We start from the raw sequence: 25,842 nt of genomic DNA on the forward strand, positions 1-25,842 counted from the left end.
TGCATGCTGTTACTTTGTACTGATGTGTAGTTAACATGATGTCACATAGTAGTACTAGAGTTATAAAAGACCCTTCATGGCAGTATATACTGCTAACAAGGCCAGGTGTCATTTCAAAAAGTGAAAATTTGGTCTTCTCTAACCCCATTACTATACTTAACAGTGGCTGATATTAGAACTATTGTAAAATAGGAACATATAGTACTTGTATGTCTAGAGCCAATTTTAACATTTGCTTTCATTAGCTTGGGTGAAAAGAAATTCATAGATTTCAGTTTGGCATTTTCTAATTTGTAACACAGCTAGACAAAACAGAGCCTTTCTGTTCTGTGTGTTGGTTAATTTTTTCCTTTAATCAGAAAATTAACAATATATTCTTGATATAATGCAACATTTGTTTTTGGTACCATTTGACCATACTATACAAGATATGAAAAGATTTATTTCAATAGAAAATATAAGTACTGAAATTGAGTTAGACTACTTTTAGTAAAGAATGATTTATGGGAATACAGAACTAGAAAAGCATCACAAATCCTACTCCATCAATATCAAAACAGTTACTTGTTCAAGATATCAATATAAAAAAGAATAAATATTAACAAATATAAATTTAAGTATGCTTGAGTACATTATACTTCCACATTTTTTGAGATGGATTATACTTCCATATTTTTAAAGACATTAAGAGAATAATAATTCAGTCTTTGGAATTTTCCCATTATGGAAGCATAATTTAAAATGTAGTAGAGTTCTTATATTTCTTGCAAGAGAATCTTCTAGTTGTGATAAGAATTATCAGAACAGGTTGAGGAGTAACCCCACTTTGCTTTGGCTTTCCAATAGCTCTCCCCTGAACTTGTCAATTTTCTGGGTATCCTCTGTATCTGAATGTTGGTCCTCACTGGGACCTGACTTGGGGTATTTCTGGAGGATAAAAGTTGTCTGTAGTCCACCTCATCTTAACTCATGTCACAAGTATTAAGCTGGAGCCCAGAAGGTCTGAGTGAAAGGGAGGAACCACTTGATAGTATAGTCCAGACTGGACCATATCCTAATGCTCTGTGCCTTCATTGGCCCAGAAGACACAGATGAACTTGGTGAGTTAAGTTTTAGCCCAGCATGGCTGCTGCCTTTTTGCTCATTAACTTCTGCAGGTTTTTAATGAAACTGAGGAAGAACTCTTCTTGGTTGCTTCCATCCCAGTTCTCAGTAGGCATTTGGGTCACCTACTGGTTTTCATGACATTGATTTATGGTTCCCCTTCCCGTATTTTTTGTTTGTTTGTTTCCTCAAGAGGCACTGAGCATTACGTGACTTACTTTCTTTAACTCTGCCTGTGATAAGCAGGAGGAAGAGGACTCTGATGAAGACCATCCACAGGGAAGCCAACAACCTTCTTTGCCAGATCCAGCATCTCACCTTCCTGTTGGTGACCACCTCACCTACTCTAATGAGACTGAGCCTGTTAGGGCCCTTCTACCAGATGAAAAGAAAGAAGTAAAACCACCAGCTCTCTCCATGTCTAATTTACATGAGGCTACCATGTGAGTATGAATCCTAAGTATAGAGTCTCCTCTTAACTCCTTCTGATCTGATACCAGCATATGAAGCAGAGCTGGCCTTTGAAAATGCTGGATTCAAAGGGGTGGGTCAACAGTTCTCAGGGCCTTTATCCTAGACTCTTACATTTAGATGAGATAGTTTTTCCACTAGAAATCCACTTGGTAGTAAGCAAATGACTTGCCCTTTGTCTCTTAAATGGCCCTTCAGATAGAAGCCATTTGGATTTTCATTAATATCATCATTATTATTATCATTATTCAGTAGCTGGCATTCCTCATGATAATCTGGCCTTCTTTGGTTTGTATCTTACAGCCCAGATTATGAGATTTAGTTTAGTTTAATTTAATTTGACAGAAGTGTCTATCAGAGAAAGCAAGCAGAAAACCCTTTTTTTGGTGGTGATTCTAAAGGAGTTATTCCTAACTTTTCAAGGGGTGTTGGACTTTTTTGAAACCAACAGAATTGTTTTAAGAGAAAGCCCATATATAATTTCAAGTTCACAGAATCTCTGAAACCATACATGAGTTTGGTCTGCTTGTGTATACCACATTCCTGCTCTAGCGTGTATGACTTTTCTCTCATCTTGGTAGAATGAAGTGAGTAGAATTCACAATGTAACTATAGCTTTCTTCTAGGTCTTATTTTCATTCACAGGGGTTATGCCATTCTCCTAATATTCCTACACTTATTTCTCTAGATTAAGAATAGAATTTTCTTTAAAAGCTGTTCCTCTGTATCTCTTCAGTCTATCACCAAATGCTGATGAGTATTCCTTCAAAATATCCCTTCCCTCATCCATCTATATTGCTGTTACCCTTTCCAGTTCTTTCAGTGGATTCAATCAATCTGCTTGCTTCTTGTCTGTCCTTTCCCATATCTTGTGATATTTTTTCCATCAGGTAATTTTCCCTGCTTATGTGCTTGCCTATGGTCAGGCTCTATGTGTGTCATATTTACCCAAAAGACACTCTTATGCTCAGAACACTTTTCAATCGTAGTATGCTTTTTTGGCTGAACAGATAAATCTGCTCACGATGATCTCTCAATTATGCCAGTGCCCAGTAATGACAAATATTCTACCTTATATAGGCCTGTACTTCTTGACCATCTCCGAGAAACTAGGGCTGACAAGAAGAGACTGCGGAAAGCCTTAAGAGAATTTGAAGAACAGTTTTTTAAACAAACAGGAAGGTACGTGTGGGCAGAGAGATTTTTAAAGCTAATACTTCCTAGAGAATTACTGTTAAAAATGACCTGCAATTTTTTGCAGGAACGGTGACTTTTTACAAAATGTGTATCATTTTCGCACTGGCTTAGACTCAGGATTTGTCCAATGCAACATTCTAATATTGCCAATATTAGGGATGTTTTATGGGACATGGTAGCTGTCAGGTATGACATCAATCTGTAAAAAATAAAAGTTAAACTCTAAAAATCTCTAACTTTGCACAATAAATCTCAACATAAATACATGAATTGTGTGGTCTACTTACCTTAGTCCCTGGCAGGTTTTCCATTTTAGCCTACCAGGATATTCTTTGGGACTGGACCTACTGAGTGAAAAGCTTTTTGCATTCAGCCAACACAGATGTATCAACTTATTTTCTAGTTGGAATCTTCCTTTCAAGTTGATTGCAAAAGTCCAACTTACCTTTATGGTGATGTTAACTAATCTAGTGAGAAATGTTATGTGGCTCATAAATTTAGAACATAAAGCATTTGTTGTTATTTTTCCTTTTCCATCCTTTTTTCTTTTATAAAATGTTCATGTAACATTCCTTGTAAAACATTCCTTGGAGTAGTAACTTTGTCTGGACTGTCTGCTATTATTATACCTTGGATAAATATGTGACTTGCACTATAAAGTTCCTGATCTCTGCCTCTTTTGGATTAAAGGTATTCTATGGGAATTTTTCATTCAGGGAAATATTTGTGGAGATGTTATCAAATATTCTAAATCTAAACAGTCATTACATATGAGAAATGACACTTTAAGATGTGCATACATTCATTTCATAAATTTGAGTTCCCTGAATAAATTTATATTTTTAGCAATTTGAACCCAGGAATCTATCTTAAGGGGTTTGAGAACTTCCCAGTGTGCTACTAGTTCTGCCTAGTGGATCTGCAGTGCCACTTGGTATGCTTTTGTCATACAGGGAAGTTAGTTATGTTCTAGGTATGGTGTTCCACTGCACCTATGAGTCTTAAACCCACTTCAGATAAGCCTATATATGGCTATGAAGTTGTATGCCCCCTTGTGGTGATATATTTCAACCAAATGCACAAGTGATGATCTTTTACAACTAAAATCAAACAGTTGAGTGGCTAGGAAATATGGACCTTAATTTTGTTTATCTAAGACATTTTATTGGGAAGGCCTAAGTATCAGTAAGGTAAAATAACCATGCAAATGGATTACTAAAATGTTTAAGGCACTATAAATATTCTTGGTAATATTTGCCATACAAGAGGCATGAGAATCATATAGATATTACATTATTATTAATAATTATGAGCTTGGAACTGTGCTAAGCACTTTAGTATGTTTTATATAATGGGGAAACTGCTTCAGGAAAGACTTGGCAAAACTTTCCATCCTTGTCAAAGCACTCTTATTAGCCAAAATGGAATATGCAAAACTAGGCAAAATTACATAATGGATTATTAATGTTTCTCTGTAATAATTAGACAATTTCTTTACTTAGATCTATTTATACAAATTAAGGTGATATTCAGACATCCAGTTATGATAAGTTTGACTCATAACACAGAATGAAGACAAAGGATTTATGTTATATACTTTAGACAATAGTCAAGAAGAATGCTGTCTATGGATTTGTATACTGTTTTGAGTTCTGTACTAGAAATTGCAGGGCAACAAATAGTGTTGAAATACAAGTAGATACTATATTCTTAATCTGTATAGATTAGCTTGTTTTTTATTTGGTAAGAGATAGAAATATCTCTTTATCATTACTGAGAAAAATAGAAGGGAGCTAAAGATAAAACATTAAATATATGCTATTTACCTGGTTTCAGCCATACTAATGTTAGAGAATATTTGTGGTTATATTCAGTTGTAATTGTGGTGACTATATCTGTGTCCTCTACCCCTTGAATTTCAAAGTCCTGGGTGGAAATGTTTTCAAAGCAATTGGCTATCTTATTAACCAAGAAAACAAGAGTCTTCTGAGACCCTGTCACAATTATTCCCTTTAGAAAACGTATCTTGACAACATATTTTTGTGGGAAGGCAAATGGTTTTAACTCCTGATATTACCAAGTTATTCTTCCAAGTAAACAGCAAGAGTATATGTACGCATACGTATAAAAATCTATGCATTGTTACATGTCTAGCTTTAGTAGAATTAGTGTACAGAAGAGAACCACCACGATTTAGACTCTCATAAATTACTTCAATCAAGGACCAGCTCAGTGGTTCTACTACATATTAGCAGAGATAGGTATTACAATTACAAGACAATCTGGAAACGTTTCAAGTTTGTAAGACAGACCCTGAATGCTTTTCTTGTTACCATAAGTTTATAAATGATTTTTATAATGAAATTTCTGTAGTATTTTCAGGTTAAAATTTTTGACAACTCTATTAAGGCTGAACATTTTGTACAGGTGTAGGGCTGTGGCAGATAACGGAAGAATGACAGGACAAAGAATGCCTTGAAAGTTCTATTTCTTGTTTGTTTGTTTGTTTCTCCTTAGATCTTTTCACTTACTCCATTGTTGTAAGTCTAAGCACTAGCCACATATTTGCAAAACACTTATGACATTCAAGTTTTCAAAGGTTACTGTTATTTAGAAGTTTAGTAACACATGGAAGAAGGAGTGAATGAAGGTGAAAGGGAAGGAAAAGAAGACATGATGCAAAAACCAAGTGGAAGCTGTCACAGTATACTTTCTCATGTATGAATTATAAAAGAATATTTAATAATGACTTGATTCATTGTGAACTAATAAATGTATTTTTGTTTTGCAGAAGTCCACAAAAGGAAGATAGGATACCAATGGCAGATGAGTATTACGAATATAAGCACATAAAAGCCAAACTGAGACTATTAGAGGTCCTCATCAGCAAGCAAGATGTGGCCAAAACTATTTGAGGTTCAGGAAATGTTATGATCACTTTCACCCATGATATAAAGTAAAGTTTATTTTCCTCTGCCATCCTTGCTAAGTAGTTTTGACACAATGAAAATGGAAGCACTTTAGTGGTAGTATTAGCTGTTTTCAAGAAGGAATAGCAAGTTTAATTATATACAAGGAGAAGGGATTTAAATGGGGGGAAGGATACAACAGGTAGCCTTATAATTGGGAAAAAATTCAGTGTCCTCCATGCCAAGCAGAAAACTCATAGTCAATACAAGTATTTTAAAAAATGTCTAATATTTTATCAAATCTAAATAACATAGCTAGGATGCTTGTTAGGGAAAGTTTATTTAGTATCCAAAGATTGTTTATGTTGATGTATGGAAAAGAGCATGATTTTTAAAAATCAATCAGAGGAAGAAAAGAAATTCTGCTTTTCAAGTAGGAAGGAATGTACCTAGCAAGAAAGTAATTTATTTGAAACTTCTAATGGATTTTTGAGTGATAAAACATTTACTACCTTGTCCCTTAAGTCTGCTAGGCTCTCAGTACCCTAAAATAACCTAGATTGTGTTACTGCTATTTTTTTTATTTCTCTATAAAAATAACACATTATTTTATCTGGTATTTGAAATTTTACATTTCTGGTTACCAAAGTTCATTCTGATAGCATGTACTTTGTGAATTATTATCTTTGTCTATAACTGACAGATGTTTATATTAAAATAAAATATTGTATTAAAAATTTAAAATAGGTATTTTGGATAGATATGTGTCTGCAGTATATAATCTAATATGTCCATAGTATTATTGCTAATCTTTTTGTTTACTATAAGACAATATAACTATTTTTTCATTGGGAATATACATTTTTCTTAATGTTCCAACATCTATACTTTGTAAAGTCAAAACATTTCCCATGAGCTGTAGTTATTCTTCCTTCTGTACAAAATGAAAGGTTTGGAAATTGCCCTGATACCTTGAAAAAGAAGCCAGAATATTTATTTGCTTCATCAACTTTAGTGTATATCATTTTGTGTTATTTTATACTAAAACATGTTTATTATTTTCATTTTTGTAAAAGGAAGTAAAAGGTCAACATTTTCCCTCATGTACCAACCTTGTTTGTATTTCTATTTTCTGTAACATTTAAGTATGATGTTGAAGAAATTCACATTTTCTTATAGTTTGGATGGGAAGACTATTGACTATTTCAGAAACAGACTATTTCAGAGGCTTATTGTTTTCTCTGTATTTATCTAATATTTTATAACTTTTATGAATCAGAATAATGTCCTTCATACATTTGTTTAATTGAAGTCATCTACTTGTAACAGGACAGATACACAACTATTTGAGGTTTACAAATTACATCTTTGATAAGGGAAATGGTTTCGTGACATGTACACAATTGCTATTAAAATGTAACTCTATATATTCTATATGATTGTAAATATTTTATACAACAATACAAATAAAATATTTTTCTATTATATTTATTATGTTGAAACACAGTAGTTGTTTCCTGTTAGCTAATATAAATAACATAAATAACACTGTCAAACAAGAAGTTGGAAGTGCTGACAATTCTAGGCTTCAAGATTTAACTCATGCTGCAATTACACCCTTTCATGCGGTTTGGAGTTATCCCAATATTTGTTCAGTAGATTAAAATGAATGCATATTTAAACACCATTTATAAGCCATTATTGTGTACTTTGCTAAAGCGGTCTATATAACTGTTTTGTTATGTTTGGCATAAAGGAAACATAAAAACATTGCAGCATCTAGGCAATAAAGTGTCAGAAGGAGAACTTAGGGTATTTCATCATTGAAAGTAGTGGGAGGGGTAGGGAATAGGAAAACACTAAAATGGCTCTGAATGGAATTTGGAAAGTGGTAGTTCGTTTTTGGTGACAGTGGCATGTGCATGCTTCAGTGGAAAACATCTGGTGATGAAAATGGACAACAGGACCAATGCTCCTAATGGAGGAAAAGGGGCTGAGTAAGAATAAGAAAAGTGGGCATTAACGTCCAACACTGATATTACAGGTTTTGCAGCTGGGATCTTTCTTTGCATTTGCAGTAGACAAACTCATGAGCTGATGACCAGTGATTTCTGCCACGGTGCCCAGAGAAAGATCCACAGGGTCAGTGTAAATGACTTCTAAAATGACATCCTGGGCATGGTGGTAAACCAGCACCCCATCTTCTTCTGTACAGGTCAAAAATTTATTATCCTTAGAATTTAGTTGAGGAAGGCGCTGCTTACAAAATTCATCTCCTGGTGATCCCACAGGAGCAATAACAAGAATCACATAATGATAAGCAGTGTACATACAGTAGAAGTCCCCAAAGTATAAGTTAGTGTTGGGGTTAAAAAGTTTTTCTGCGGCAATCTCAAACCTGTATCTTCCATAAGGTGAATCCTGGGGTGGCTTTCCAGTATTGAATTCAGTGCTGCAGCTGAAGAAGATGCCTTCTAGTTTTCCACTGATAGGAGAGCCATGGCTACCACTGTTATCCTTGACAGAGGGCTGCATAGCATTCCCATGATGTTCTCTGCAAGAGGAAACAAGTGGTCACTGCTTAATACAATAGTGGTAAACCCACTGATTTATATATTTGAATGGCCTAAAAGTCAAACATCTACTGTTAAAGGCCTGAATACCCCTCTTACTATCAGAATAAGGGGACAGCATCTTTTGACATATTACCTATAGATGGCTGAATTCTAGCTTTGACCTTGAGGTAGGGATGATCTGCCACAAGCCTTGGAGACTTTGTATTAAATTAACATAATAATGTAAATTTCCTCACCAGAAAAATCAAACTGGAATTAGAAACCTTACTGGTAAAATCACACATACATTAGGTGCCAACTAGGTTTCAGAAGTGGCTTTGTGAAGAGAAAACTGAACTAAAGTTATTTGTTAGTTAAATATATTGAATGTTTCTTTAACGCATGATAGATTTAGTCATAAAATGAGTGCTGTCCATTTATACTGGCACAAGTGTTTTGTTTTGGCTTTTTTTTTTTTTTTTTTTTTTGAGACAGAGTCTCGCTCTGTTGCCAGACTGGAGAGCAGTGGCGCAATCTCAGTTCACTGCAACCTCTGCCTCCCAGGTTCAAGCAATTCTCCTGCCTCAGCCTCCAGAGTAGCTGGGACTACAGGAATGCGCCATCATACCCAGCTAATTTTTGTACTTTTACTACAGAAAGGGTTTCACCATGTTGGCTGGGATGGTTTGATCTCTTGACCTTGTGATCCGCCCACCTTGGCTTCCCAAAGTGCTGGGCTTACAGGCATGAGCCACCACACTCAGCTCGTTTTGGCTTTTTAACCCAAGGACAGTAATCAGGTTATTTCTCTGGCATTTTGCTTAAAACAGTGCTGGCTACTCCCCCTTTACCTCACCCCCAGATCCATTCATTCTCCACCACAGTCTTCCACTATGGCTTGGGACTCTATCACTCAGTTCCTTATCTCTTGGTCCCTTCCATTTCAGTTCTACCAATGTGAGGCACCAGCATATATAGAGTAGTATATAGAGTAGTAGGAGGTAAAGCTTTGGGTGTGTCTTCCTGTATTTCCTCCATGCTTCGGGGCCTTGTGGTTCTGGCAGGGCTGGGTTCTTCATAACTGTGTATCTCTGACTACTGCTACTGCTGGATGAATTCCTATTCCCTTTAATTCCCAAGAAGAGTAAAACTTTTCAATTCTTGCTAGTGCTAGTTCTTGGTTACTTTAGCATCCCCTGTTTGTTACCTTAACCCTGACTACACCTCTATGAGGGGTAGTTTTGTTAAATTCTCTCCAGAATTCCCCAAGTGTGCCTTTTTTTTTTTTTCTGGGTCCCTGACCAGCATGACTTGGGAAGCAAAGTTCAAGCTACTACTCAAGTAAGGGAAAGTTCCCCCAGTCAACGTGCTTCTTAAAGAGTTTATGGGTCAGTGAAATGCCTGGATCAGCCTCTGAATTTAGCAGCAATGGGTCTCAAATTCTACCACCTGAAAACCACCTAGGGAGTTTATTAAAAATGCAAATTCAAGGAAAGACCAAAAAATTGTCACAGTTAAGAGAATACGGAAATACAATAAATAAATGTAGTGTGTTATCCTGGATGTGACCTATACTTTTACTGGTACTGTTCTTTTTTTCTTTCTGATGTTCCAATATTCCTTCTTTTATTATTTCCTTCCTTCCTGTTTCAGAAACTTCTTTTAGGATAGATATGCTGTTGACAAATCCCCTTAGTTTTCCTTCATCTGAGCATATCTTAATTCCCTTTTATTATTGAAGGATATTTTCACTGGATATAGGATTCTCAGTTGACAGTGCTCTTTCAGCATTTGAAAATATTATGTCACTTTCTTTTGGTCTAGGTAGTTTCTGATGATGATGTCATTCAAATTGTTTTATTTTTCCTTACATAGTGGTGTCTTATATCTCACCACTTTCAATGCTCCCCCCCACCCCCGCTTTGGCCTGCAGTTTTCAGTTTGTAATGTATCTTGGCATGGATTTCTTTGGGTTTATCCCATTTAGGGTTTTCTCAGCTTGAATCTGTATGTTTATGTTATTTGGCAAATTTGGGAACATTTTGGCTATTATTTCTATGAATACTTTTTCAGCCCCACCCTCTTTCTCCTTTCCTTCTTGACTTTAACATCATGAATATTAGCTCTGCTATAGTCTCACATGTCCATAAGACTGATATATTTTTTTTCAGTGAGTTTTATCTCTGTTGTTCAATTTGGGTAATTTCTATTCTATCTTCAAGTTTTCTATTTTTTTCTCTTTGTCCTCTTGAATCTGCTGTGGAATCCATGGAGTCTATTCAGCTTTTGACTTCACTTACTGTGTTTTTATGTTCCAAAATTTTCATTTAATTCTTTGTATCTTCTATTTCTTTGCTGCTTCTGTTTTTATCTGTTTTAAGTGTGTTAGTGTGTGCTTGTTGAACTATTTTTATGGTGGCTGCTTAAATATTTTTGTCAGATAATTCCAAGATCTGCATTATTTTGGTTTTGGTATCTTTGATCATCTTTTCTCATTCAGGTTAAGATTTTCCTGGTTCTTGGTGTGATACATGAGTTCCATTTGTATCCTGGGCATTTTAAGTTTTATGTGATTATATTTTGGATCAGATTTAAATCTAGTATTTTAGCAGGACTCCTCTTGACTATCTACCAGTGGGTGAAGAGTATGGGGTAGTCACTTCATTGATGTCAGATGGGGATAGAAGTCCAGGTTTCCTACTCAGTCTCCAGTGACAGGGTAGGGAGGGGGGTCAGTTACTACTTGGAGGAGGTAGGAGTTTAGGCTTCCACTAGGCCTATGTTAACATAGTCTAGGTCAGAGAGAGAAGGGGTGTCTCATTACTACTTGACATGTGGCTTCACATACTATGAGGACAAGCCTCGTTTTCTTTGGGCAGTGGTGGAAAGTCTGGGTTCCCTATTCAGGCTTCTCTGATACCACCCTAGCAGAGGATGGAGGGAGAAGGATGTCCTCTTATAGATGTAAAAGGATAGAGGTCTAGGTTCCCCACTTAGCGTTGGCTGGTACATGAGGGACTACAGTTTTTTTGTTTTTTTTTCTATACTGTTTGCCTGGGGTATGGTGGTTATTGTCTAAAAGGTTTCTGTATTCCAAGACATCTCAGTCTCTTTCCTGATCCTGTGGGTAAAGAGAACAGACTTTCTGGTGTTCTTTGTTTCTTTTTTGTCTGTGCTCATTGGCACAGACAAAAGAGACATCTTTGTATCCCATTAACACTGAAGTGCTCAATAATCTGTTTCTTGAATGAATGAGTAAACAATAGATAAATGTGGGAGAAATAGGGAAAAGAGTATTTACTCCAACCTTTCCCTGTTCAAAATGTCTCTTCTTGGTTACATTCTCTTTAACAAAATCCAAATATCTATATATGTGTCCTACATGGATCTCTAAGTGCAATTACATGAAATAATAACAGCAACATATATATAAACAGAAAATGTGTACTAGGACCTGCACTTTGAGGATATACAATTTGACACCAGAGGTAGAGGAATTCCCACACATGTCTACCAATCTCAGTGAATTCCTGAAACCCTTCAGATATAAAAGGAGTATTTTAAGGACAATTAGGCTACCTAGTGAATATGAACAAGGGGTAAGAGAGAAAGTGGTGTTTTCATTTGGAGTATGGGAAAGCAATGTTCATTTAGGAATTCATTTCTAGAGGAAGAGGTCAAAATGAGTTCATTCCTTATGGACTGAATAAGAATTTATCCAGTTTTTCATAATTTAAAATGGATTATAAACTTTGGAAAGTTTATCCAGTAATTTAAATTTTCCTTTCTGTTCAAGCATTCTGAATAACAAGATGATGTTTAAAATGGATTTTAATCAAGGAAATGTGTCTTCATTAGAGTTAATGACAAAAAAAATCAACATCCATGAAATCAATGTCTACTACTTTTTAATAAGGCTTCTTAAAAAAGCAATGTCGAAAAATTATACCACACTGTGGAAAGTATATTTATTTATACGTACTGCACCAAGATATTTTACATGGATTTTATAACTATCATTATGGAAAACTTAACAAAGGTAAATTTTCTTGTTAGTAAACACAGCTTTCATACTGGTAGCTGGGAGTAAAATCATGCAATATACACAATAATTATCCATTTTCTAGGCACTCTGTCTTTATTTTTATTTTTTTTTTATTCTTGGAAGCATTTTTGAAAACAGATGAAGCAAACTTTAGATCATTAAAGGCCCTAAAAACAAAGGCCAGTTCCCATTCAAGGGACAGAGAAAAATCACAGAGAAATACTGCCCTCCAGTGGCCACCTAAAATAGATGTTGGCAATGTACTAGGAATATAAACCTAAAATCCAAGATGTAATTATTCTTTTGATGTATTTCTTACCAAAGACAACAGAAATATGGAGGGTTTTTTTTTGTTTTCAAATTTTATACATAACAAATACAGACAGTTCCTGACTTATGATGGTTTGGTTTACAATTGTTTGACTTTATGATGGTGTGAAAATGATGCATATTCAGTAGAAACTGTACTTTGAATGTTGATCTTTTCAACACTTTTTTTTTTTTTAATAAAATAGGCTTTCTGTTAGATAATTTTGCCCAACTGTGGGCTAATGTGATCTGAAAGTGTTTAAGGAGGCTAGGCTAAGCTATGATGTTTTGTAGGTTAGGTGTATTAAATGCATTTTCAACTTACAATGCGTTTAATGGGACATAACCCCACCGTAAGTCAAGGAGCATCTGTATAAAGAAACACCTTCCTTGCTGAGTCTATATGGTCATTGTCAATCCACAATTGACAAGCACAATAATTTATGTTATATGTATCAGTCTGTACACTCTAAATTAGGTGAATGGTATCTACCAGGAATTATATAGACTCTAGAGTAAATACCAATAGAGAAAATGAAGGACTAAACTCTGTATTTATAAGATATTCAAACAAATGGCAGGAATATTTTTTTCGCCATCAAAATATGTAAAAATATATTCTATTGCTAAGTACTTAATTTGAAGAACACAGATGCCTATGTGTGTTCTTCTCTCTCTCATTCCTGTTGCATTTTCCACAACTTGAAGCTGATTTAAATCTGGAACCATGATCTTCATTTAAGAGAAACTAGAGAAGTATGAAAGAAACAAATACAAAGAACAACAAAGTTTCCTAAATACTTTTCATACATAGTCCTGTCAACTTAAGAATCCTTTAGAGTCTGAAGTGAGGCTTTTAAAATGATAAATTATAGGGAATGCTATGTAAGAAGTTTTACAACCTATATAGCATTTGCCATTTTAAAAGCCTTAGTCTCACTAAGGCTTTTAAAACACAAAACACACATCTGGGCTATTTATTCTCTTCAAATTTTCTTCTACAAACATGAAAGTGCTATAAGTATAAAAACTACCTGCAGGATAGAGTTCTTTTAACTTCTCAGGAACTGTTTCCAGGGATAAACGTAGGCTATCTTAGAAATTTTAGTAAAATCACTAGAATTTAAAAGTAAACAAAGGAGATTATTCTCATGGTAACTAATTCAAGATAACAGCTGGTATGTTTTGGCTGTGTCCCCACCTAAATCTCATCTTGACTTGTAACTCCCACAATTCCCACATGTCATGGGAAGAACCCGGTGGGAGTTGATTGAATTATGGGGAGGGGGGATCTTTCCTGTGCTGTTCTCATGATAGTGAATGAGTCTCATGAGATCTGATGGTTTTAAAAAGGGGAGGAGTTTCCCTGCACAAGCTCTCTTTTTGCCTGCTGCTATCCATGTAAGGTGTGACTTGCTTCTCCTTGCCTTCCACCATGATTGTGAGGCCTCTCCAGCCATGTGGAACTGTAAGTCCAATAAACTTCTTTCTTTTGTAAATTACCCAATCTTGGGTGTATTTTATCAGCAGCCTGAAAAAATACAACAGCTAAAAGACATCTACTTAGGTAGAAGTCTGCGAATCCCACCTGATTCACCATAATATTTCATGAAACAGTCACTCTTTTATCCTCTCGTTTTCAATGTCTTAAAAAGACCCACAAAAAGAGGAAAAAATTAGTAGTCAGTATGAAGTAGACAGCAGGACGAGTGTGTACATGAACTGCTCATCAATCTAAATACCACAGGTTTAAGATCCTCTAGTCAAATGGGCAGGAACTGGTATCACAAATGATTATGGAAAGGAATCTAAGTGAAATAGAAAAAAATCTCATGATCTTTTCTACTTAATTTTTCTGGAAAATAAAATTCCGTATAGTTATTTTGAAAAGAAATCTAGCACTGCTATTTGACAGAACTAGAATCAAGGGAAACCTGAGCCTAAAATTTGAAACTATATTTAGTAAAACAAATCACTATATATTTTGAATCTTACCGAACATAGTCAAAATATTCTTTGTGCTGATTACGATAAAAAACAGAAAACTTAAGCATGCGTCCTGCAATCACTTCAGCCTTCTCCAACAATTGTGTTAGATGAACTTTTGAATAGTCTGGAAAAAAACCAAAAAAGTTTGTTATTAAAAATTTTGCACCAAAAGTACCAACTATATACTTAATAAATTGAAGATTATTAAAATTCATCTATACGAATTCAACTTAATAAATAGGAAATTCCATTTAAAAAAGAAAATATTCATTGTCTGTGTGGCACATTTTTCTTTCTACAAAACATTTTTGTTATGGTTTATAGTTGTTTCTTAGAATATCTTTGCCTGCATTTTTCCATTTTTTGAAATTAGAGATACTGAAACAATTAAGTTAAATAACTTTTCATAATCCAAGTAATATCCATTAGCACCATACTAGCTTTTCTTCAACCAGTTGATAAACTGAATAAAAGAAGCTTATAATCCGCAACCAATAGAAAAGTTGGACAGCAAAAATAGTAATGAGTACATAAGACTTGGGTACACAACATGCTTGAAACTCTAAAGCATCTGTCAAAGTAATCTGATTTTTTTTAACCCACTTTTTGTTTTGAAAGTTGTTTGAGAATTGCTGTCTAACTCCTATACCAGAAACTAGGGAAATATTTTGGCCTGTAAAGATTAGTAACAATTTCCAAACAGAAGCAACCTAGTTAAATTGCTTCATTGGCTCAATAAACAGTTACTGAGATTAGAATATACGATGTAAAAGGTACTATGCAAAATTAGATGATCAAGTTAAAAGATAAAAAAAGATATTACTATTCCTTGCAAAGAACTGATAATCTAAGAGAAGAGATAAATATATGTACAATAATGATTTATTATGGTAAGTATTAGCATTTTGAGATTGGGATAAGCACAAGGTTTTAAACGCTGTCATAGACTAGAAAAGAAGTAGCTTAGCCTGTAGCATTCTATTTTATTTTATTACCAATACATTGTACAGTGCCTAGCTCACAGTATGGGCTTAATTAATGTTGAATGAATTCAATGTTCAGATTAAAAGTCAACTTATACAAAATAGCTTTATCAAAACTTAGAGTCAAGGTTATTGATAAAGCTTATGTGAAAAGTCTGTAAATTACTCTGATAAACAAGAGCTTTGAACAGGTTAAGCTCCTTGTAGATTCAGCCTCTCTCTATAATTTTTTATAGGAAACGGTCATCTTGATGAACAGGAGGAAACAAAGTTTCTTTCTAAAAGACAAAAGGAAAGGATGACAGGAGTACTCAGGCAGAGATATCTTTGTATCCCATTAACACTGAAGTGCTCAATAAATGACTGTTTCTTGAATGAATGAGTAAACAATAGATACATGACTGAGATGAATGATAATGTTTCCAATCTAATGGAATATTAAGGTTCAGTTCCACATCAAACCTCCCAAAACAATGGCTTTGAGGTACTTTCTAGTGAAGGAAAGACACACATATGTATACAGGACACTAGTTTAGATGCAGATTTTCTTAAGGTCTTTTAGTACTCCAGTGAAAAATCTAGTAACATTTCTGCTAGGGACAGTCACTGAGATCTGCCTCCATTCACCTGAATTAGAAAAGGATTTTTGTAGTTTCTGCCTTTCAGTATTGGTGAAAATGAAAAAGGAAAAAAAAAAAAAAAGAAGAAGAAAGCTCTGTCCTCTCTCAAAATGAAGCTAAAAAATATGCTGAGTATATTTTCAAACTGCATACCTTTTTATTTGCACAGTTTTCATCTTGAAAAAATCAAACTATGGATATAGAAAAAAAGTGATTTGAAGCCATTACTCAGATTTTTCTGAGAACTTCAGCTTCCTCCAATCAATACAACATTGTTTATTCTGTTACACAAGGCTACTGACAGTGCAAAAAATGACCAATGTCATATATATCACCTTGCAATTACAAAAAAGAAATATTTTTCTATAATTAGCTTTCCCAGATCAATTAACTTTTTTTCTGTATTTGTACCTAGTTCTCTTACCTGCAGTGCAGAATTCTATAATTTCACTCCATTCAGACACAACATAATCACCATCAACTTGTTTTGAGGCAGTCTGCACTGCTACCGTATATTCAGTTCTTGGACTTAAAAACCAGTGTCCACGGACAGTCATAGGCAAGGGAACAGCTTTTGCCACCAATTTTGTGGGAACATCCTAGGAATGAAAGAAGGAAGAGAGAGAGAAAAATGAGAGGAGACAGAGAGGGAGGAAGGAAGTGAAGAAGGAAGAAAAGGGAGAAGAGAGGAAGGAGGGAAGAGAGAAGGAGGGAAGGCACAAGGGAAAGAGGGAGGGAAGGAAGGAGGGGAAAGGAGGAAGTTAATTTAGTAGTATAACTTTAATCAACTGTAAACAATGGAGAAGAATTTATTAAATTCCTGACTGACAATAGAATTTTCTGCTTAAAGATACTTAACAATTATTATATTTAAATCTCTTATTTGCCATATGCAAAAAACTAAGAACTAACTTTATCAAGAGACAAGCTTGAGGTCATACAGCTTGTTAATAACATAAATGTACTTGGATTCCAGTTTTCTTGATTTCTAATATGGTGTTTCTTTCTGTACACTATATGCTCCTCAAAATGCAGCATTCTCATACTAAATGACAAAACTTTAAAAAACAGAGGCATAAAAGATAAAGTTCAATAGTATTAAAATATTATATTTGGTTAACTTATACTATCCAATAATTTTACTAAAGCTGCCCATTACTTGATATTTTACATGTTAAAGGAGAAAACACTAAAAATACGAATTTTTACTTCACTTTCTTTTTTTTTTTTTTTTCTTTTTTTGAGACAGAGTCTTGATCTGTCGCCCAGGCTGGAGTGCAGTGGCCGGATCTCAGCTCACTGCAAGCTCCGCCTCCCGGGTTCACGCCATTCTCCTGCCTCAGCCTCCGGAGTAGCTGGGACTACAGGCGCCCGTCACCTCGCCCAGCTAGTTTTTTTGTATTTTTTAGTAGAGACGGGGTTTCACTGTGTTAGCCAGGATTGTCTCGATCTCCTGACCTCGTGATCCGCCCGTCTCGGCCTCCCAAAGTGCTGGGATTACAGACTTGAGCCAACGCGCCCGGCCTTCACTTTCATTCAAGTATAGACTCTATGTGTCTTTCCAAGGATATGGTATTCCAAGTGGAGAGTGAAGAAAAAGGGTCAAATCTTGAACAATTCATCATTTAATATTTGAAATTTAAGATTTCAAAGCCATATAAACAAGGCAAATGTCAACAAAGAGAATATCCATCACTAGAAAGCATAATCAGAATTGGAACTCAGAAAAAATAATGACTGCTCAATCTTGCTCCCTCTTTCACACTTATCTGTAGTATGTATGATCCTCACTTATCTTTAGTATATATAATTGCACATCTAATAAAAGCAATATTTCTAGGTAAGATAAGAAAGTTCCAAAGTATCTACCAAGTTAAAACTTGATATCAATATTAAGGTATTGATACTGATTTTCATCATTGGTGAAAACACTGCAACATAAGAAAGAATGCTTAAAGCAGATAACTGTTATTTTCTCTATAGATACTTCTGGAGAGAGAGCTATATCAGAAAAGATATATGATATGTGAATAAATATCAGAGAAGTGTTATATGTCTAAAAACATTTAAAAGTGAATAATTTTCATTCCCAAAACTAAAAAGCAAAAGACAAAAATTTTCATTATCAAAACAAAAAACAAAAAGCAAAAGACAGCAGACTATCTAAAGCAATTTTTAGCCCTAAAATGTTTTTAAAATACCTTGAAGTTTATAAATTGCATCAGATTCCTTGTTTGGCAGTTAAAGGAAAAAATGTGTGCTTCAGGGGAAAACTATGCGTTGCCTATAGCACCCCCTTCTGGCTATCAGTCTCTGTTATGGAAGCCATTTTACAATTCTGTAATTTGTAGAAACTAATAACAATTCAGTTTTTCTTGTCTAAATACATACAAATAAATTATGTTCAGTGGAGGACAACCCTCCTCTTCACCCCTCCTATCAGGACTTCCATACCAGTTTATACCTGGATCTACAAATGAGTCTTTTCTTTGGATTACCCTTTGAACTGGTTATAAAACCTCATCGGTTTCCTCATTAATGAGTTAAATAAAATCTTTAACGTAAATTAATTTTTACATCTAGATGATAGTCATGATTTTACCTTTTTTTGAAAATTATCTTCTAACAATAAGCATGGCATTTCATTTTCTTACAAAACTTATTAGAATGATAGGGTTTTAAAGTTACATATAATTTTTATTTTTTCCCAAGTCAAATACATCACATAAGCCATTAATAGAATATTACTCGTTCTTTTAAAATGTCCTCATACTTAGAAAGTTTTAAGATGCAAATGAGCATGAGTATTCGTTAGACTTTACCTTGTGTTTAAATTTATTGGAGTTCTTGTTCTCTTTCTTGTTGAGGTCAATAAAATAGTGTGTAATGCGATCCTTTGATTTTGAATCCATTTCCCATGAAATCTTGAATGAGTCACACGTTATATTGCTTATTTTGATGTTATGTGGTACAGGAAGTTCTTCCATCTCTGCTATGCCACTGTCTTGTGATTTGTTCCCTGCAAGAAAACAATGCACAGGAAGTTAATTTCCAATTAATGGATTTTCCAGTTTGCAAGGTCTTTAGCTATGTACATATTTCTGAAATCACTTCATTAGTGAATCTGAGATTTCATTTTGTTCATGAAGTAATTTGAGTTTTAATGGTAGTAAAGAATGTTTATAAGGTCATATTACCAATAAAAAGTAGAGATGACTTAGTCCTTATCATCTTTACATTTTCCATTTACTTTTCCAATTTGTTTTCACAGAGTGAACACAAAAACACTGACACTCTAGTTTTCTAATCTATGACATGTTAGTTTTATACAGTTAGGATCCCTCTAAAAAGCCTCAAGAGCCTATTTTTCTACATGACCAATCAATTTTGCTCTAAAGTAATATCAGATGTTTTAAGCCAGATAATTTCATAGAAATGTTGATAATGAAAGGGTCCATCCAAATGAAGGAAATATTTCTTTAAAAGTCCATGGCCTAGCAGTAACAGTCTATAAAAATTCCCCCTCCTCTTTCATTTTGGAAGCATTATATAGAGAAACAGCATGTAATGGTTTTACTACATATACAAATAATACTGAAGACCATTCACTTACAAGTTGCTATCTCAAGGATAACTCTAAAAATCTTTTATCTGTGGAATCTTGAGTTTAATTTTGAGAGCTGAAACAACAAATAAGGCTAAAAGAAAAAAGATGATTGCCATAGTGATTGATATTAAAATCCTGAAGAATTTATATGACACCTAGTTACTTTAAAGATTATCTCTACACTTCCACTTAGAGAAAATGCTAACAATTTCGCTGACAGTATAGAGCAGGATTTGACGGATCATAGGACAAAAAGAAAATACAGACATGCCAAGTTTGTTTTATATATAGGAAAGACATACTAGAATCAAATTTTACTCCATTTTTTTCTACATTCCCTTTCCCCAGGCCAACATAATGTTCAATGCCTCAAAGGAGAAAAAAATTGTTATTCAAATAAGAAAAAATGTTAGGCCATAAATCAACTACTTAACTTGTTCCCTAACATAATAAAATGTTCAACAAAAAAACAACAGTGAATGTCACCTTGTGGCAATACTTTCCATTTCCAGATTAGATTGTTCTCTCCTCCCCCACATTTCCATAACAGTCATTGATACAAACCTTTTGATAATTCCCAACTTCATTAAATCTTTGACCCATGTTGTCTCATCTCAACCTGCATTGTAGCCAGAGGAACTCAAAGGCAATCAAAAATTAATTTCAAAATAAGTTATTTAATTTTATTTCTTGAACAATACTTTTAAAAATCCTTCTTTCTTCTCCTATGTACTTTCTTCAGTCCCGTTTCTCCACATTCCCTCTCCACAAAACTCCCGAAAAAACTACTTCACCTTTAGTTTCCTCCCCATCAGGTTGCATAGAATCCCCAAATTACTTCTAGCTTAAAGCTTTTCAAAAGTTAAGAGCAGGGAAGAAATCAAGTGAAATCCTTATAATGGCCTTGGGAAAGGGAAAGGCAAAAAACACTCAAAACCACAGCAATTAGTAATTTTATACTATTTTGAAAAGCTCACATTTCAACCCATTAGTCTGTCCTACTTGTCTTTAAACATCAGTAATAGTAATGAAAAACTTTCTGAACTCTAATAGTAGAAATTTTTGTAGAACTCATCTGCATTATAACTATGTCCATATAATTTCACAACTGAGTGAAAAAAATACAATTGTTATTTAGGATCATGTAGATAAAAATAAAGCTATTTTGCATTTGATTCAATTTAATGGAAACATAACTTCAATACAGTAACACTATCTAAGATACCATTAATAGTGTTTGCATTTAAACTTCCACTATTGTTATCTTCTTCAACCTTAAAGTCACAAATGATTATTTTACAGAACATAATACTTTGTTTTTTGGATTTTTCCTTCTGATTGTTAAAATTCAAGAGGAAAAAAATGTTACTTTTATTATAAGTGAAAACCTTTGCTCAAATTATATTTTTCCCATTGGGAACAATATAAAGCTCAAGCCTAGAAATAATTTGTTATATTAAAAATCTTCATTTTCAAGCTACTCATCACAAAACCACTACATTAACTAGTTCTTAACAAAACCACTAGATTAACTTTTATGCAACTTTCTTACTTGGGTAGGCCAAGTAAAAAATTTAATGTAAATAAATCTTACAAGTTTACATGTAACTTTCTTCTTCCTCACTCTCTGTGAATCAATTTTTAACTGAGATTTTGAGATAAGTGACAGAAGACAATAATTCTGTCTCTAAAAACTGATGAAAAAACAGTTATCCACATGACACTAATAATAATCAGTTACCAGTCAGTACTATCTCAGTTCTGTCAATCAATCATACTTCCCAAAGTAGCTTCCTTTCCTTAGTAAGACTTCATCTTACAGACAATTCTAGCTACATATCTCTACTTTACATGCTAAATGGTTCTAACATCTATGGCTACACTGTGGAGTGGTACAACTGAATGCAGAATGAATGTACTTTTGTTTCATGTACTTTCGTTTATCCACAATATGAAAGTTGCTTTTGAGAACAAACATTTCAAAAGCAGTTTCTAATGACAGCAACTATTGAAATGCAAGCTGAAAACACTCCAAATTACACTAATAATACTTTCTATATACAGCTCTTTTCTCATTGAGCTTGTTATCTTATAAAAGAATGATCAGATTTTTGTTAAAAAACAGCTTTATTGAGATATAATTCATATACCATATAATTCATTCATTAAAAGTATACAATTCAATGGTTTTTGGTAGATTCAAACTTGCGCATCCACCCGTACAAGCAATTAAGAACACTGTCTTTACCCCAAAATAAAACCCCACCTAAGCCATCATCCCTCCCACTCTGACCACACATACACACTTGACACCTCCCTTCAGCCCTAGACAATCACAAATCTATTTTCTGTCTCCATAGATTTGCCTATTTTGTACATTCATATTAAATGGTATCATACAATATGTGGTCTTTCGTGACTGACTTCTTCACATAGCAAAAGGTTTTCAAGCTTCATCCACGTTGTACCAGTACTTCACTTCTTTTTATTGCAGCACAATATTCCACTGTATGCATACACCATTCATCAGCTGATAGACATTGGGTTGTTTCCACTTTGGGGCTATTATAAATAATGCTACCATGAACATTTGTGAACCAATTTTTGTGCTAACATGTATTTCCATTTCTCTTAGGTGTATACCTAAGAGTGGAATTGCTGTGTCATATAATAATTTATATGTTTAACTTACTTAGGAACTGCCAGACTTTTCCAAATTAGTTGTACATTTCACATTCCCATTAACAGTGTATGAAGGTTCCACTTTCTTCACATCCTCACCAACATTTAACATTTAATATTATCTATCTTTTTTTTTTTAATTGAAAAAAGGTATCATAGCGGTTGTGTAGTGGTATCTCACTGTGGTTGTAATTTGCATTTCCCTGATAGCTAATGGTGTTGGAAATCTTTTCACGTGTTTATTGGCTATTTGTATATCTTCTTTGGAGAAATGTTTATTCAGATCCATTGCCCCTTTTTAAAAATTGAGTTGTCTTTTTTTATTACTGAGTTGTAATGGTCCTTTATCATCTAGATACAAGTCTATTATCAGATATATGATTTGCAAAAATGTTCTCTCATTCTGTGGTTTGTCTCTTTTCTTTTTTAAAGCACAAAAAATAATTTTGACCAAGTCCAATTTATCTATTTTTCTTTTGTTGCTCATGCTTTTGGGGTCATATTTTAAGAAAACACTGCTTAACCCAAGGTCATGAAGATCTATTTTCTTCTAAGGGTATTATAGTTTTAATTCTTACATTTAGGTCTTTGATCCATTCTGAGGTAATTTTGTATATGGTGTGAGGTAGGGGTCCAACTTCATTCTTTTTCATATGGATATGTCGCTATATCAGCATTGTTGAAAAGATTATTCTTTTCTTATTTAATTGCCTTGGCACCCTTGCCAAAATCAACTGGTCATAAATATATGGTTTATTTCTACACTCTCAATTCTATTCTACTGATCTTGATCCCCATAACTCCAGTACTGCACCAACTTGATTACTGTAGCAATGTAGTACGTTCTGAAGTCAAGAAAGGTGAGTCCTTCAACTTTGTTCATCTTTTCAAGACCTTTTTGGCTATTCTGGGTCCCCTGAATTTCCATATGAATTTTAGAATCAGCTTGTCAGTTTCTGCAAAGAAGTTAGATGGGATTTTGCTAACGTTTGAGTTGAATCTATATATAAATTTGGGGGTATTTTCATCTTAATAATATTGTCTTCCAATCTATGGAACATGAGGTGTCTTACCATTTATTTAGGTCTTCTTTAGTTTCTTTCAACATGATCCATTCTTACATGCCCAAAATAAGCAAGAGCATTTAAGGAGAAAGTAAATCTACATTATCAATGAAGAGATCACTGTAAATTAATTCCCTTTTAAATGTCTATTGTGGAAGTTTACAAGCATACATCAAGTAGACAAAATAATGCAATGAATCTCCATGTACCTATCGCCCAACTTTAAAACACATTGACATTTTGCCAGTTTTGTTTCATTTATTTACTATCTGGTTTTGAATTCATTCACCTTTTCTTAGATAAATTTTATTTTGATAGAATTTCAGACTTACAAAAAAGTTGTAAAACTAGTACTAAGAGCTCCCATATACCCTTTACCCAGATTCTCTACTTGTTAACATTTTACTGAATTTGCTTTATTATCTTCTCTGTCTCTCCCCCTGCCACCTCTCTTTCTCTCCACACATACACATACACATTTACTTCAGAATCATTTGAGAGTAAACTGCCCACAGGATGGCCCTTTATTCCTAAACACTAAATTGTATATTTCATTAGAAAGATACTCTCTTACACAACCAAAGTATAATGATCAAAATCAGAAAATTACTATTGCCCTATCATCTAACCTATAGACCTCATATTTCAGTATTTGTTTTTTTAAAAAATCTGCATAGCAGCAAAAACAAAGTCCCAAAACCTTGTGGTCACAGGTTGCTATTTGGCTGTCATGTCTCTTTTAATCTGGAATAGTTCTTCAGTCTGTTTGTCTTCCATTTTTGAAAATAATTTTGTAGAATGTTCCTCCATTTGAGTTTGTCTGATGTTTCCTAATCATTGAGATTTTTCTTTTTTTTTTGGCAGAAATACTGTAGACATAATGTTGTATATGTGATAATTGGTTTGTTCCATTACTGGTAAAGTTAATGTTCATCACTTGGTTAAGTTAGTGTCTACAAGGTTTCTCTATTTTTCCCTTTTAATTAATCAGCATTTTTGTGGGGAGATATTTTGAAACTATGTAAATGTCTAGTTTCACATCAAACTTTACCCCACTAATTTTAGTATCTGCTGATGATTCTTCCCTGAATCAATTACAAATTTGCCAAATGGTGATTTTCTATCATACCATCTACATTTATTACTTGTGGTCCCCTATAAGGAAGAACTTCTCCATTGTTTATAACACTAGACGCTCAGGTATCCTATTATTCAATGTGGGTTATAATGTGGGTTTGAATGTTTGTGTCTCCTCCAAAATTCATGTTGAAACTTAATTCCCAATGCAATAGCATTAAGAAGTGGAGTCTTTAGGCAGTAATTAGGTCATGAGGGGTCCTCCTTTGTGAATGGGATTAAGGCCTTCATAAAAGAGTCTTCAAACACAGGTTAGCCCTTTTGCCCTTCCAACTTCTGCCATGTAAGGACAGAGTGTTCATCCCCTCTCTGAAGGATGCAGCAGCATGGTGCCATCTTGAAGCAGACAGAAGCCCCCATACACAAAATCTGCTCACATTTTGACCCTGGACTTCCCAACCTTTGGAACTGTGAGAAATAAATGCCTATTATTTATATATTATCCAGCTTCAGGTGTATTTTTATAGCAGCACAAATGAATTAAGACAGTCTGTTACTATAGGTTATTTTGTTGCTTAACTTGACTCACATTTGGTCAATATAAGCCCTTCAAGCTGGTTCCTTTTGGCATGTCCTCATCATTATTTGAGTATTTTCTTACTTTCTTCTATTAACAAGGTGTTTCAGGCTTATTTTATAGTTTCAAACCCAAGCCTTGCAATCAGCCATTTCTCTGAGGAGCTAAGGCTCATTTTGGTAGAGGATAGCATTTGAGACTAAGACCTGAGTATTAGGCTTGCTCATTACTGTTAGAGTGTCATTGCTTCTAGGGCCTCTCAATGGCTACAAGAGATAGGAAATACATGCATATGTGTGCATACTCATATCTATATTTCTACACTTACATATAACAACACCATAGGTTTATACTGATAGATCCAATTCTAATCCAACATCACAGGGTTCATTCCAGTTTTCCTCTTTACCATCTCTACAATCACAGGTTAAGTATACCTTATCCGAAATGCTTGGGACCAGAAGTGTTACAAATATCAATTTTTGTTCCGAGTTTGGAATATTTGCATTTTTAGGAATGCCAATCTGAAATCTGAAAGCCTCCAATGAGTATTTCCTTTGAGTGTCATGTCAGCACTCAAAAAGTTTTGGATTTTGGAGCATTTCAGGTTTTAGATTTTCAAATTAGAGATACTCAACTGGTACTTCAACAGT

General features: G+C 34.3%; 2 protein-coding genes across 7 annotated transcripts in view; one reads left to right on the forward strand and one right to left on the reverse strand.

Annotated features, from left to right (window-relative positions):
- Positions 1–7,172, forward strand: part of FAM13C (family with sequence similarity 13 member C) — a 113,213-nt gene extending 106,041 nt beyond the window's left edge. For 4 of the 5 annotated variants that reach the window (XM_050803047.1, XM_050803046.1, XM_050803043.1 and 1 more), the window contains 3 exons: positions 1,348–1,547; positions 2,656–2,757; positions 5,564–7,172. In XM_050803047.1, the coding sequence (XP_050659004.1) occupies positions 1,348–1,547; positions 2,656–2,757; positions 5,564–5,687 (426 nt within the window). In that variant the 3' untranslated portion in view covers positions 5,688–7,172. The remainder of the gene's footprint in view (positions 1–1,347; positions 1,548–2,655; positions 2,758–5,563) is intronic. The other variant, XM_050803044.1, reaches the window with a different exon arrangement.
- Positions 7,154–25,842, reverse strand: part of PHYHIPL (phytanoyl-CoA 2-hydroxylase interacting protein like) — a 1,239,789-nt gene continuing 1,221,100 nt past the window's right edge. For both annotated transcript variants that reach the window (XM_050803061.1, XM_050803063.1), the window contains 4 exons: positions 19,005–19,201; positions 16,607–16,781; positions 14,586–14,703; positions 7,154–8,235 (listed from right to left, as the gene is read on the reverse strand). In XM_050803061.1, coding sequence (XP_050659018.1) covers positions 7,701–8,235; positions 14,586–14,703; positions 16,607–16,781; positions 19,005–19,201 — 1,025 coding nt within the window. In that variant the 3' untranslated portion in view covers positions 7,154–7,700. The remainder of the gene's footprint in view (positions 8,236–14,585; positions 14,704–16,606; positions 16,782–19,004; positions 19,202–25,842) is intronic.

This window comes from Macaca thibetana, chromosome 9 (assembly GCF_024542745.1).
Source record: "Macaca thibetana thibetana isolate TM-01 chromosome 9, ASM2454274v1, whole genome shotgun sequence".
Classification (NCBI taxonomy): Eukaryota; Metazoa; Chordata; class Mammalia; order Primates; family Cercopithecidae; genus Macaca; species Macaca thibetana.